At 36.9% G+C, this 16216-nt stretch overlaps 1 protein-coding gene across 6 annotated transcripts in view; it reads right to left on the bottom strand.

Annotated features, from left to right (window-relative positions):
• AGMO (alkylglycerol monooxygenase) overlaps nt 1–16216 on the bottom strand; it is a 356235-nt gene that overhangs the window by 156095 nt on the left and 183924 nt on the right. For all 6 annotated transcript variants that reach the window (XM_078342639.1, XM_002751549.8, XM_054237221.2 and 3 more), the window contains 2 exons: nt 9961–10043; nt 9312–9417 (listed from right to left, as the gene is read on the bottom strand). In XM_078342639.1, the coding sequence (XP_078198765.1) occupies nt 9312–9417; nt 9961–10043 (189 nt within the window). The remainder of the gene's footprint in view (nt 1–9311; nt 9418–9960; nt 10044–16216) is intronic.

Below are 16216 nucleotides of genomic sequence, written 5' to 3'. Positions count from 1 at the left end.
ATCTCAATTGACACACAGAAGACCTTTGACAAAATTCAACAGCCCTTTATGCTAAAAACCCTCAATAAACTCGGTATTGATGGAATGTATCTCAAAATAATCAAAGCTATTTACGACAAACCAACAGCCAATATCATACTGAATGGGCAAAAACTGGAAGCATTCCCTTTGAAATCCAGCACTAGACAAGGATGCCCTCTCTCACCACTCCTATTCAATATAGTATTGGAAGTTCTAGTCAGAGCAATCAGGCAAGAAAAAGAAATAAAGGATATTCAAATAGGAAAGGAGGAAGCCAAATTGTCTCTATTTGCAGACAACATGATAGTATGTCTAGAAGACCCCATCGTCTCAGCCCAAAATCTCCTGAAACTGATAAGCAACTTCAGCAAAGTCTCAGGATACAAAATCAATGTGCAAAAATCACAAGCATTCCTATACACCAATAACAGACTAAAAGGGAGCCAAATCAGGAAGAAACTGCCATTCACAATTGCTACAAAGGGAATAAAATACCTTGGTATACAACTAAGAAGGAACGTAAAGGACCTCTTTAAGGAGAACTACAAACCGCTGCTCAACAAAATAAGAAAGGACACAAACAGATGGAGAAACATTCCATGTTCATGGTTAGGAAGAATCAATATTGTGAAAATGGCCATACTGCCCAAAGTAATTTATAGATTCAACGCTATCCCCATCAAGCTACCAATGGCCTTCTTCACAGAACTTGAGAAAACTACCTTAAACTTCATATGGAACCAAAACAGAGCCCGCATAGCCAAGTCAATTCTACGGAAAAAGAACACAGCAGGAGGCATCACACTACTGGACTTCAAACTATACTACAAGGCTACAGTAATCAAAACAGCATGGTACTGGTACCAAAACAGAGATATAGACCAATGGAACAGAACAGAGGCATCAGAGGCAACACAACATATCTACAATCATGCAATCTTTGATAAACCTGACAAAAACAAGCAAGGGGGAAAGGATTCCCTGTTTAATAAATGGTGTTGGGAAAACTGGCTAGCCATGTGCAGAAAGCAGAAAGTGGACCCCTTTCTGACACCTTACACTAAAATTAACTCCAGATGGATTAAAGACTTAAACATAAGACCTAACACCATAAAAACCCTAGAAGAAAATCTAGGCAAAACCATTCAGGACATAGGAGTAGGCAAGGACTTCATGACCAAAACACCAAAAGCATTGGCAACAAAAGCCAAAATAGACAAATGGGACCTAATCAAACTCCACAGGTTCTGCACAGCAAAAGGAACAGTCATTAGAGTGCATCGGCAACCAACAGAATGGGAAAAAAATTTTCAGTTTACCCATCTGACAAAGGGCTGATATCCAGAATTTACAAAGAACTAAAACAGATTTACAGGAAAAACACAAGCCCATTCAAAAATGGGCAAAGGATATGAACAGACTCTTTACAAAAGAAGACATACATGAGGCCAACAAACATATGAAAAAATGCTCATCATCACTGGTCATTAGAGAAATACAAATCAAAACTACATTGAGATACCATCTCATGCCACTTAGAATGGCGATCATTAAAATATCTGGAGACAACAGATGCTGGAGAGGATGTGGAGAAATAGGAACACTTTTACACTGCTGGTGGGTGTGTAAATTAGTTCAACCATTGTGGAAGACAGTGTGGTGATTCCTCAAGGACCTAGAAATAGAAATTCCATTTGACCCAGCAATCCCATTACTGGGTATATATCCAAAGGAGTATACATCGTTCTACTATAAGGACACATGCACATGAATGTTCATTGGAGCACTGTTTACAGTAGCAAAGACCTGGAATCAACCCAGATGTCCATCAATGATAGACTGGACAGGGAAAATGTGGCACATATACACCATGGAATATTATGCAGCAATAAAAAATGATGAGTTCATGTCCTTCGTTGGGACATGGATGAACCTGGAGAACATCATTTTCAGCAAACTGACACAAGAACAGAAAATAAAGTACTGCATGTTCTCTCTCATAGGCAGGTGTTGAACAATGGGAACGCATGGACACAGGGAGGGGAGCACTACACACTGGGGTCTGTTGAGGGGAATAGAGGAGGGACAGAAGTGGGTGGGGAGCTGGGGAGAGATAACATGGGGAGAAATGCCAGATATAGCTGAAGGGGAGGAAGGCAGCAAATCACACTGCCATGTGTGTACCTATGCTACTATCTTGCATGTTCTTCACATGTACCCCAAAACCTAAAATGCAATAAAGAAAAATAAAAGTTAAAAAAAAAAAAAAAGAAGTGGAAAGGAAAGGCTACTTCACAGATAAAAAGGTTGCTAGCAAAATGCTTATTCAGTCTTTATGCTGCCATCTCACTTGACCTCTTGTCAGAGAAGACTTGCTCAAGTTTAATCATTCATGGCTTAGCTTTATTAATAATACTAACACTCTAGTAATGGTAATATGAACAATTATAACTATAATTTATCATTTCTTCCTATGTTCTCTCCTTTGTGGCACTCCATTTTTCCAGCAAACCATGCAAATTAAATACTGTTACAACATCATTTTAAGGAAAAATTCTAGTGGTAAATCACAGGCAACGTGTCCTCTTGAAGAACTGGTCATGCATGTGCCCAAATGGACAGAAGTAGTTTCTGGAAAGGGTAGCTAAGCACCCTGAAAGATTTTTCAATGATGTTCTCTCTTCTTTGAATCATAAACCAAAGATAATTCAGAGATAAATTATTCAAACCACTTGCCTTTTCAAAACACTTCTGCAGTTAAATTGATAAGACATTTTGTTATAGCTCTTTACATTTTCCACGCTACTTTTGCCACATTTTGCTACAACCCTTAAGGTAGATGAGTATTGTTATCATTACATGGATAAAAATGTACCTTGATGACGAAGAGTTATAGTGTCAGACTTCCTGAGTTTGTTCCCTGACTTATTCACTTAATAGTTATGTATATTTAGACAAGTTGTGTACACCCCTCAATATTCTCATTGTGAAGATAATGGAAGTAACTACATCATAGGCTTGGTATGAATACTGAATCGAGTAATACTAGTAAGGCATTTAGACATAATAAGAGCTCAATGCATGTTAGCTCCCATTAAACCTATTTTACAGTTGAACAATCTGAGGCACAGAATCCAAAAGCACAGACAGAGCGAGTGTCAGACTAAGAATTCATAGCTCTGACATTTCCTCAACAATGCTGTTCTTCCCTACTTCTCATTCTAGCTGTCCCCAAACTTGACTTGTGGATTTCAAGGCAGGCCAAGGCCAAAGAATTATTTCAAGCAATCCTTAAGTTCATATAAAATAATAACCATAATAACAGTACCTAACTTTTGTGGCACACTTACTATGCATTTATCACTGTGCTAAATCCCTTACACATATTCTCTTATTTAATCCTCAAAATCCTATTTCAATGGAGGTTATACTTCTTCCTTTCACAGAAGAGGAAAGCAAGAACAAGAATAATTCAGTGGCGAAGTAACTTCCAAAGAACACACAGCTACTCAGTTCTTCAGCCAACAATCAAATTCAGGCAATATGGCATCAAAGCTTAATTCTTTACTACTCACCTTCATCTATTAACTAAGTAAGTAAACTGCCATGATCCTACACTAGAGTTCATTATGCTTAAAAGTGGGACATACTTAGGCCATTACATAATGGTAAAAGGATCGATACAACAAGAAGAGCTAACGATCCTAAACATATATGGACCCAACACAGGAGCACCCAGATACATAAGGCAAGTTCTTCATGACTTACAAAAGGACTTAGACTCCCACACAATAATAGTGGGAGACTTTAACACTCCACTGTCAATACTAGACAGATCAACCAGACAGAAAATCAACAAGGATACCCAGGGCTTGAACTCAGACCTGGAGCAAGCAAACCTGGTGGACATTTACAGAACTCTCCACCCCAAATCCACAGAATACACATTCTTCTCAGCACCACATCACACCTACTCTAAAATTGACCACATAATTGGAAGTAAAGCACTGCTCAACAAATGCAAAACAACTGAAATCATAACAAACAGCCTCTCAGACCATAGTGCAATCAAGTTAGAACTCAGAATTCAGAAACCGACCCAGAACCGCACAGCTTCATGGAAACTGAACAACTGGCTCTTGAATGTTGACTGGGTAAACAACGAAATGAAGGCAGAAATAAAGAAGTTCTTCGAAACCAATGAGAATGAAGACACAACGTGCCAGAACCTCTGGGACACATTTAAAGCAGTCTCTAGAGGAAAGTATATAGCAATAAGTGCCCATATGAGGAGAATGGAGAGATCCAAAATTGACACCCTATCGTCAAAATTGAAAGAGCTAGAGGAGCAAGATCAAAAAAAGTCAAAACCCAGCAGAAGACAAGAAATTACTAAGATCAGAGCTGAGCTGAAGGAGATTGAGACACGAAAAACCCTTCAAAAAATCAATAAATCCAAGAGCTGGTTTTTTGAAAAGATCAACAAAATAGACAGACCACTAGCCAGATTGATTAAAAATAAAAGAGAGAACAACCAAATAGATGCAATAAAAAATGATAAAGGGGAAATCACCACAGATTCCACAGAAATTCAAACCATCATCAGAGAATATTACAAACAACTCTATGCACATAAACTAGTAAACCTGGAAGAAATGGATAAATTCCTGGACTCCTGTGTCCTCCCAAGCCTAAACCAGGAGGAAGCTGAAACTATGAATAGACCAATAACAAGGTCTGAAGTTGAGGCAGCAATTAAGAGCCTACCTCACAAAAAAAGCCCAGGTCCAGATGGGTTCACAGCCGAATTCTACCAGACACACAAGGAGGAGCTGGTACCATTCCTTCTAAAACTATTTCAAACAATCCAAAAAGAGGGAATCCTTCCCAAATCATTTTATGAGACCAACATCATCCTGATACCAAAACCCGGCAGACACCCAACGAGAAAAGAAAACTTCAGGCCAATATCCATGATGAACATAGATGCAAAAATCTTCAATAAAATATTGGCAAGCTGATTGCAACAGCAAATCAAAAAACTTATTCATCATGATCAAGTAGGATTCATCCCAGGGATGCAAGGCTGGTTCAACATACGCAAGTCTATCAACGTAATTCACCACATAAACAGAACCAAAAACAAAAACCACATGATTATCTCAATTGACGCAGAGAAGGCATTTGACAAAATTCAACAGCCCTTTATGCTAAAAACCCTCAATAAACTCGGTATCGATGGAACGTATCTCAAAGTAATAAAAGCTATTTATGACAAACCAACAGCCAATATCATACTGAATGGGCAAAAACTGGAAGCATTCCCTTTGAAATCTGGTACTATACAAGGATGCCCTCTCTCACCACTCCTATTCAATATAGTACTGGAAGTTCTAGCCAGAGCAATCAGGCAAGAAAAAGAAATAACGGGTATTCAGATAGGAAAGGTGGAAGCCAAATTGTCTCTATTTGCAGACGACATGATAGTATACCTAGAAGACCCCATCGCCTCAGCCCAAAAACTCCTGAAACTGATAAACAACTTCAGCAAAGTCTCAGGATATAAAATCAATGTGCAAAAATCACAAGCATTCGTCTACACCAATAACAGACTTAAAGAAAGCCAAATCAAGAGCGAACTGCCATTCGCAATTGCTACAAAAAGAATAAAATACCTTGGAATACAACTCACAAGGAACGTAAGAGACCTCTTCAAGGAGAACTACAAACCACTGCTCAACGAAATCAGAGAGGACACAAACAGATGGAGAAACATTCCATGTTCATGGTTAGGAAGAATTAATATCGTGAAAATGGCTATACTGCCCAAAGTAATTTACAGAATCAACGCTATCCCCATCAAGCTACCATTGACTTTCTTCACAGAACTGGAAAAAACCACCATGAACTTCATATGGAACCAAAAGAGAGCCCGCATAGCCAAGTCAATTCTAAGCAAAAAGAACACAGCGGGGGGCATCACACTACCGGATTTCAAACTATACTACAAGGCTACAGTAATCAAAACAGCATGGTACTGGTACCAAAACAGAGATATAGACCAATGGAACAAAACAGAGGCACCGGAGGCAACACAACATACATACAACTATACAATCTTTGATAAACCTGACAAAAACAAGCAATGGGGCAAGGATTCCATGTTTAACAAATGGTGTTGGGAAAACTGGCTAGCCATGTGCAGAAAGCAGAAACTGGACCCCTTCCTGACACCTTACACTAAAATTAACTCCAGATGGATTAAAGACTTAAACATAAGACCTGGCACCATAAAAACCCTAGAAGGAAATCTAGGCAAAACTATCCAGGACATAGGAGTAGGCAAGGACTTCATGAACAAAACACCAAAAGCAGTGGCAACAAAAGCCAAAATAGACAAATGGGACCTAATGAAACTCCACAGCTTCTGCACGGCAAAAGAAACAGTCACTAGAGTGGATCGGCAACCAACAGAATGGGAAAAATTTTCGCAGTCTACCCATCTGACAAAGGGCTGATATCCAGAATTTACAAACAACTCAAGCAGATTTACAGGAAAAAAACAAACAAGCCCATTCAAAAGTGGGCAAAGGATATGAACAGATACTTTACGAAAGAAGACATATATGAGGCCAACAATCATATGAAAAAATGCTCATCATCACTGGTCATCAGAGAGATGCAAATCAAAACCACATTGAGATACCATCTCACGCCAGTTAGAATGGCGATCATTAAAAAATCTGGAGACAACAGATGCTGGAGAGGATGTGGAGAAAAAGGAACACTTTTACACTGTTGGTGGGAGTGTAAATTAGTTCAACCATTGTGGAAGACAGTGTGGCAATTCCTCAAGGCCTTAGAAATAGAAATTCCATTTGACCCAGCAATCCCATTACTGGGTATATATCCAAAAGACTATAAATCGTTCTACTATAAGGACACATGTACACGAATGTTCATTGCAGCACTGTTTACAATAGCAAAGACCTGGAATCAACCCAAATGCCCATTGATAATAGACTGGATTGGAAAAATGTGGCACATATACACCATGGAATATTATGCAGCAATCAGAAATGATGAGTTCGTGTCGTTTGTAGGGACATGGATGAATCTGGAAAACATCATCCTCAGCAAACTGACACAAGAACAGAAAATGAAACACCACATATTCTCACTCATAGGTGGGTGATGAAAAATGAGAACACATGGACACAGGGAGGGGAGTACTAAACACTGGGGTCTATTGGGGGGAAAAGGGGAGGGCCAGTGGGAGGGGGAGGTGGGGAGGGATAGCCTGGGGAGAAATGCCAAATGTGGGTGAAGGGGAGAAGAAAAGCAAAGCACACTGCCATGTGTGTACCTACGCAACTGTCTTGCATGCTCTGCTCATGTACCCCAAAACCTGTAATCCAATGAAAATTAAAAAAAAAAAAAAAAAAAGTGGGACATACTACATTTCCTGCCACCATCTCATCATCAAACAATCTTAAATGCAATATGTTTTGTAAGCACACATTCCCACACATTTACAACATTGGCTAAAGTAAGGAAGTTCTCTATTTGCTTCTGGAGTGTGTAATATAAACTATCACCACAAACCTAAGAGTAGTCTTATTAAATAAAATTATTATCTTTCATGCCTTAAATTAGAATGCGTCCCTCATCTAGGCTGTTAAAAGTGCCCTTTTTCTTTGATTTTGTGTTTTTTTGGCATGTGTAGTTCTGAATTTTATTAAATATGTATAATTTATGATTCTCTATTTTGCTTTTAGGTTATAATTTCAAGAAACAAAACAAATGTACACATATCAACTATATTGCAGAATATATTAAGCTAGATGATATCCAAGATGCCGATACTAAGATTGTATGCTTCATGGATTAAATTCACATAATATATATAATGTGTAAATATACCTCTATGGTTTAGAAGTTTAGAAGTTTTATTGATATCAAAGAATATTAACTTAATAAAGAATCTTCCTCTTCCTTTCTTCTAACCACAAAATTCACCTTTTCTTCCCACGAGCAGATGTTAGGTTCTTGTTTAACTTCCTAGATATATTTACATAAATACAATAAAATACATTTATACATTTATATATCTTTATCTCCCTCTCCCTATTTTTATAGTTATGTGCAGCATATGGCAGACTACTTCACATGAAATCCTGTATCATGTTTTATGGTGAAGATTGTTCCTTACTGGTACTAAAGGGCTTCTTGTTTTATTATTATAGATGCATATTTTTGATTTAATGACTAATTAATGACTAATTTTTGAATATGCCTCTATTCACATCATTAGATTGTTGCTAATATTATGTCATAACAAGTAATGCTACAATGAATAATATCACATATACACCAAATCACAGATGTGTGAGCATACCATTTCAGTAGAACAAATTCCTAAAAGTGAAATGCTGGGTTAAAGGATATGTGTATTTGCAATTTTGATAGATATCATCAAATTTCTTCCAAAGGAGTTGTTTCACATTGTAATCAATACTAAATAATGAAAGGGTATATATTAGGTTTTTCATTGATGCCAGAAAGGGGGGATTTCATATTTATATTTCAAGCTTAAATAAAGTTATAGTTGCACATTCTGGTGGTGCTGGCAGGTGTCTTGGCACCAAAGATAAGCAATATAACTCTCAATTAAAAACATAATACACTGTCTACTAATGCTTTAGTGATGAGAAAATAATGTCTTTAACAGTTGTCTAGATTCTAAACAATAAATATATTCCCACAAGTTTAATATGGTTTTTGGAAGATAAGAATTAATCATCACAGAAGATTGTATTTTTCAGTTGTGGAAAAATCTCATTGACTTCAGTGACTTTATTTCTGTAGAATGATTACTTTTCATAGGTAACTGACAAGGAATCTTGATCACAATTTTTACTTCAAAAGCTTTATAAAAAAACTTAAATGGCAGAGTCTCCGCCAAAAATTTTTTGTAAAATCACTTCTTCCACTTCTTGAGAACCTATTACATGCTCTGATTTCTTGATAAAGGTTGTGTAATGTATTGTAATATCCAACAACTCTATGAGGTTAATGGTATCCAACTTTAGAAACCAAAAATCTGTGGCTCAGCAATATTAACTAGCTCAGATGACACAACAAACAAGTACTGGTAAGTAAAAAAAAAAAGGTAAAAATTTCCCACAAGTACTGGTTAGAAGTGAAGTAGAGAAAACATTGTTGAATGAATAAATTAAATATGCAATAGGTATACACCATCCGGTGGTTACCTAAGATGAATGTCCTACCTCAAAAGCAGATGATAAGGAAGGGACAAGAGGCTTCAGGTGACCAAATCTGTACAGCATTAGGAACGTCAAGCAACGAAGAGTTTCCATAATAGCTGCCTGGGGTCTGAAATAAAATGTCATTAATATGCATAAGCGTTTCATATGCTCTTCATGTTTGTACATGATGTAACTAATATAGAGATGAACTTTTACTCTCAAGAAATACCGAGTATTTTAATATATTTAAAGAGCATGTCCCCTGAAGCTATTTGAAAACAGGGATTAAACTAAGAAAGGACACTCATCTCTCTTTTTAGGGAAAATCTGTTCTTTATCAATGTACTGCTTAGTTTGATCATTGACGAGTTAGGGTAAAGTTTATTTTCAGCTAATAAAATATTAGGCAACTAAATTTCTAGGGTTTAAAGTAAGAGTGAATCATTTCACTGAGTTCATATCTTCATACTTCATTCATTTAAAAAATGAGTGGTTAGGAGAACTAATATAGTTATCCACTCTAAAAACAATGAAAAGTCAAATACCTAAGTGTTGTATTTATTTTTTAAACTACACTATAAAGTTATCTAATGTGCTGGTAGTTTACCACTCTGTGGAAAATTCTTGAATTGAGTAAATGTAAAAACAGTGCAAGAGTTTTACTTCTTGCCTTTGATCCAGAAGAAATCCAATGGAAGTCAAGGTCAGGATAATGAACCAAACCCTCAGAAGGAGAGTCACTGGTGACAGCACCTGTCAAACAAACACAGAGATCAATGGAGCCTTTAGGAGAGTTGCTAAAAGGTAGAAGAACAGTTAAAGCTGACAAAACAGCCCAAACTTTATTTTCTATGACACCACTTGGCAATTGACACTTTTGAGAAAGTTTGACTACACAGAGACCATTTTGGTTCTCTTAATGTTATTTGGTTTCTTTTTGGACATTTGGAGAAGTAATTGGACAATTCCATAATGATATTTTGCTTCAAGTGTTCAGGCTAAAATTCTCCTTTAAAGTTTTGACTTTGATAATTTTTTGAAGCATGTGAGTCTCCACAGACAAGTTACTCACAATCAAATGAGAAAACACTATTCGAATGGCCATTTTAGTATCACAAAATCTTTGTGGTTTCAAATGAAAAGCTTTCTCTAATACAGAAAATATTTAAAGGAGAATGTGTTTATGAGTAAAAACATATATATAAAAGAGATTACATACATACATTTATATTTGATGAAATCTACATGCTCATATATACATGTCAAAAGTTATATTTTTAATGCTTAAACGTTAAGCATTAGTGTGCTCTTCATGTTAATATGGTAGAGTTTTGCAAAGTAAATTAAAACTTACTGATATATTGGCCTTTGAGCCAAGGGAAAGAATGAATACTATTTTTACATGCATATAGGTATTATATACAGGATAGGGGAGTCAGTGGAAGCCAGAATGTCTTAGACCAGAGCAGGAGAGTACTATTAATATTTCAACATGTGGAGGTCCGCAATGTCTGCTCAGGAAGAGTGAGCACAAAAATAACAGAAATATTTTCCTGGTGGTAGAAATAACTAGGGTTTGTTCAGTTACTTTGATTAAAATGGCTTCCCTCACTATATTGCTTCACTGTGGTTTTTGGCAGGGAAAAATTTACATAAATGGGAGAAATAATTTGTGTCAAAAACTATAGTATGATTGCAAATGCTCTTTAAGAACACAGAATTTGGAATTATGCAAACCTACCATCCGTGTAACTATGAACAAATTTTTGACATTTTAAAGCCTCAGTTATATGTTTGGTACATTTGAAAAAATATGCATGTGGCAAGGACTGTAATCTTATAAAATACTTAGAAGAGTGTTTGGCACAGATTGAAAAAGTCAATTGATGGTCATGGTTAGTATTATTGTTACTATGTTCAGGAACTTAGGCTAATCTTAATTAATTACAATAAGATAAACAACTGAGAAGCATAAATAGAAGGTCTCTTTAGCTCTTCCAGATGTCATGCGAACTCGGAGATGGAGTAAGTATGTGTACTTATTTTGGTTAGGAAACATATGATCCCTGGACAATAGAAACAACTCCTTTTACCAAACTGCATCCTGACTACTGGAATCAGTGGAAACCAACTTAATGCAGGAATCCACCACCTAGTCCACATCTCTAGCTGGTTAACATGCAACTGAAACTTGGCATGACTAAAACACTGCCTTTGAGCTCCTCCTCACCATACACTCCCTGGTTTTCTTTATCGTAGAAAATCACACCTCCTAGCCTTCAATTGCTGAAGACGAAAACCTGTGACTGGTCCTTAACTTTTTCTGTCTACTTCTAATACATCAGAGACATACTTAAAATATATCCAGCATCAAAGCATGTATTATCCTGTTCCGCCCCAACATGATCTCCCCAATAATTGTTGAAATACTCTTCTAACGGGTCTTCCTACTTCTAAAATTGCCTGTCCACCTATCACAGCCCCCAACCTGCAATATGCAGAGTAAGCCTTTTAAAGGTAAGTCAGATCATGTCACTCATGTTCTAAGCCCTCCAGGGGCTCACTCAGAATAAAGCTCAAAGTCATCAGTCTAGCCCAAATACACCATACCCCGCTATTAATCCCTAGTGGTCTAGTGAGCTTTCTCTCTTTAACTCATAATAAACCATGTCAGAAATTTTCCTATTCCTGGACATGACAAACATTTTCCCCACTCAAGTCTGTTTCACCTACTATTCCTTCTGCTTGAAATGACTTCCCTCAGTGACCGTTAGGGTGCACTTCATTCCAGTCTCTATTCAAATACACATCCTTGTCTCTCCAACACAAAATAGCTCTTCTCCATAACTCTTTATAACCATTTTCTGTTTTATTGCTCTTCATATGATTTATCAGTGCTATACACTTATATGTTTGTTGATGCATTCTGTTTGTCATCCATCTTCTTTTACTAGGATATAAACTCAATGAAACTTTGTATCTCTTTGTTCACTGTGGTATCCCAAGTGCCTACAACATAGTACCCAATATATGTTTATTGAATGAGTGACAAAATAAAGGAATATTTTATATTTGAATTTTAATATTAAAAGATTAAATGTTAATAAGTCTTATTACATTGCTAATGATATTTTGAGAAAATAGAATCTTCATTTTTTAATAAATTTAAATTTTATTTTAGCCTCAGGGGATACATTTTCAGGTTTGTTATATTAGTATATTGCCTGATGCTGAGGTTTGAGATAGGAATGATCTCATCACCCAGACAGTGAGCATAGTACTCAACAATTAGTTTTCCAACCCTTGCCCTCCTCCTTTCGTCCTCGTTCTATTAGTCTCCAGTATCTATTGTTGTAATTTTTATGTTCAGGGCACCCAATGTTTAGCTTTCAGTTATCAGTAAGAAATTGCAGTATTTGTTTTTCTGCTCCTCCACTAATTCACCTAGAGTTATGGCTTCCAGCTACATCCATGTTGTTGCAAAGAACATGAATTCTTTTTTATGGCTGAATAGTATTCCAGGTATATACATAACATGTTTTCTTTATCCATTCCACTGTTGATGGGCACCTAGGTTGACTCCATGTCTTGTCTATTGTGAATAATGCTGCGATGAACATATGAGTATATGTGTCTTTTGAAAGAGTGATTTATTTTCTTCTGGATATACACTGAGTAATGGGATTGCTGTGTCTTAAGTTCTTTGAGAAATCGCCAAACTGCTTTCCACAGAGGCTGAAGTAATTTACTTTCTCACCAGCAGTGTGTAAGTGTTCCTTTTCTTTCAGCCTCACCAGTATCTGTAGTGTTTCGACTTTTTTATAATAGCCGTTCTCACTGGCATGAGACAGTATCTCATTGTGGTTTTGATTTGCATTTCTCTGATAATTACTGATGTTGAGAACTTTTTCAGATGTTTGTTGGATACTTGTATGTCTATTTTTGAGAGGTGCCTGTTTATGTTCTTTGCCCACTTTTTAATAAGGTTATTTGATTTTTGCTTGTTGATTTACTTAAGTTTCTTATTGATTTTGGAAATAAGTCCTTTATCAGATGGATAGTTGGCAAATATTTTCTCCCATTCTGTAGATTGCCTGTTTACTCTGTTGATAGTTTCTTTTGCTGTGAAGAAGATCTTTATTATAACTAGGTCCCATTTGTCAATTTCTGTTTTTGTTGAAATTGCTTGTCTGTTTACTGTGTTGATAATTTCTTTTGCTGTGCAGAAGCTCTTTACTGTGACTAGGTCCCATTTGTCTACTTTTGTTTTTGTTGAAATTGCTTTTGAGGACTTACCTGTAAATTATTTCCCTAGGCTGATGTCCCGAACGATCTTCGAGAAAATTGACAAAAGCAATGGGTAAAGGACTCCTTATTCAAAAACTGTTACAGGGATAGCTGGCTAGCCACACTCAGAAGACTGAAACTGGACCCCTACCTTTCACCATATATAAAAATTAACTCGCAATTGATTAAAACTTTGAGTGTAAGACCTCAAACTATAAAAACCCTGGAAGAAAACATTATTAATATAATCAATAATTTAATATTAAATATTTAATAACAATGTTCTGTTTTATTTTATTTTATTTTTGAAACAGGGTTTTACTCCCATCATTCAGCCTGGAGTATAATGGCACCATCTTGGCTCACTGCACCCTCCCTTTCCAGTGTCAAGCTATTCTCTTGCCTCAGCCTCCCGAGTAGCTGGGACTACAGACACATGCTACTGTGCACAGCTAATTTTTTTTTTTCTTGAGACAGAGTTTTATTCTTGTTGCCCAGGCTGGAGTGCAATGGCACCATCTTGGCTCACTGCAACCTCTGCCTCCTGGGTTCAAGCAGTTCACCTGCCTCAGCCTTCCAAGTAGCTGGGATTACCAGCACCTACCACCACTCCCCACTAACTTTTTTGTATTTTTGGTAGAGACAGGGTTTCACCATGCTGGCCAGGCTGGTCTTGTACTCCTGATCTCAAGTGATCCACCTGCCTTGGCCTCCCAAACTGTTGGGATTACAGGCATGAGCCACTATGCCTGGTCCACAGCTCACTTTTCTATTTTTTGTACAGATGGGTTTTACCGTGTTGTGCAGGATGGTCTCAAACTCCTGGGCTCAAGTGATCTGCTGGCCTCAGTCTCCTAATGTACTGGGATATATAGGCATGAGCCACTATACCCTGCCTAATACCAATATTTTACATTCCTCAAACTTTAAAATAAATTCAAATAAATTATTCGATCAATAGTTTAATATTAAATTATTGTGTTTCTAAATGTTAAAGGTTAAGTACTTTAATATTTATTTCTTTAATTCCTTAAAAAACAGGGTCATCCCCAAAATGAGTTTAAAAAACTGAGAGTACTGAAAAGGGAATTCAATGTAGAACACATATGCTTAATTTAGGGTCCGTTTTCCTATGGAACTTAAGTTTTTCCATATAGCATATTTTTATAGACTAGTAAGGCAGATAATCAATTCGTCTCTAAATTCTACACACTCTTTTGGGCGTGGTGGCTCATGCTTGTGATCTGAGCACTTTGGGAGGCTGAGGTGGGTGGATTACTTGAGGTCAGGAGTTCCAGACCAGCCTGTCCAATCTGGTAAAACCCTGTCTCTACTAAAAATACAAAAAGTAGCCAGGCATGGTGCCACACGCCTGTAGTCCCAGCTACTTGGGAAGCTGAGGCAGAGAATCAGTTGAACCTGGGAAGCTGAGATTGTAGTGAGCCAAGATCATGCCATTGCACTCCAGCCTGGGAGTCACGGCAAGACTCTGTCTCAAAAATAAATAAATAAATAAATTCTACACATTCATTCCATGAACATACACTGAGTATGTGCTGGGCACTATGGTAAGTATGAGTTTGAGTAACCAAGAAGAACAAAATCCCTGCCCTTGAATTCATACCACATTAGTGTTTGTTGATAAGTACACTAGAGCAAAAAGAAAAAAAATAGAATAAAATTTATAGATTTTAAAGACCATAAATATTTAGTCTCCTGTGTTTTAAACAATAAGTAAAATCACACATAACTTGTTAGTTTTTATAACAGGAAGGATTTTCTTTTCCATTGAATTTACTCCCATTTCAAATTATATACTGCTGGTTTATCTTTCATACAAAATATCTTTGTTCTAAAGTGCCAAACCAAATTATTCTAAATTAGTTCCATTTTAATTTGAATGTATGATCAGTTCATAATCACAGAAAGCATTTGAGAAAGATCATAACCATAAATAGCTTTATGAGACAATAAATTATTTTTCCTTTTTAAAAATTATCTGTCAAGTCCCACCAGGCACAGTGGCTCCTGCCTGTAATCCCAGCACTTGAGCAAGCTGAGACAGGCAATTCACTTGAGGCCAGGGGTTCAAGCCTTGCCTGGCCAAATGGTGAAACGCCATCTCTACTAAAAATACAAAAATTATCCAGGCATGGTGTCAGTGCAGGCCTGTAATTCCAGCTACTTGGGAGGCTGAGGTATGAGAATTGCTTGAAACTGGGAGGAGGAGGTTTCAATGAGCCAAGAATGCACCATAGCACTCCAGCTTAGTCACCAGAGTGATACTCTCTCTCAAAAAACAAGAAAGCAAAAGAAAAAAACTATCAAGTTCCAAACGGTTTGGTAGCTCTTATTTTTGGCAGTTTCCCAGTGCAAGGATGATGGTTTAGATTTGCAGCCCCAAGTATGCCTACTGAACCCTAGCTCCTCCAACTTTCTTCAAAGAGATGGAAAAAATACTTAGGAAGAGATATCATTAACAACACAAAATCAGCAGAATTACATGTTTGATGCTATGTTATGTAAACAATGAATGTGTGGAAATTCTTCTTTTGCCCACAGATATTATAAAAAAGTAAGCCCTTTTGTTCTTGAAGACTATCACTATCTTATACTTGCATGGAAAACCCTTGGTGGTC

Source organism: Callithrix jacchus, chromosome 11, assembly GCF_049354715.1.
Source record: "Callithrix jacchus isolate 240 chromosome 11, calJac240_pri, whole genome shotgun sequence".
Classification (NCBI taxonomy): Eukaryota; Metazoa; Chordata; class Mammalia; order Primates; family Cebidae; genus Callithrix; species Callithrix jacchus.
Note: the sequence above shows the minus strand (reverse complement) of the source record. Positions and strands in the feature narration are given on the sequence as shown.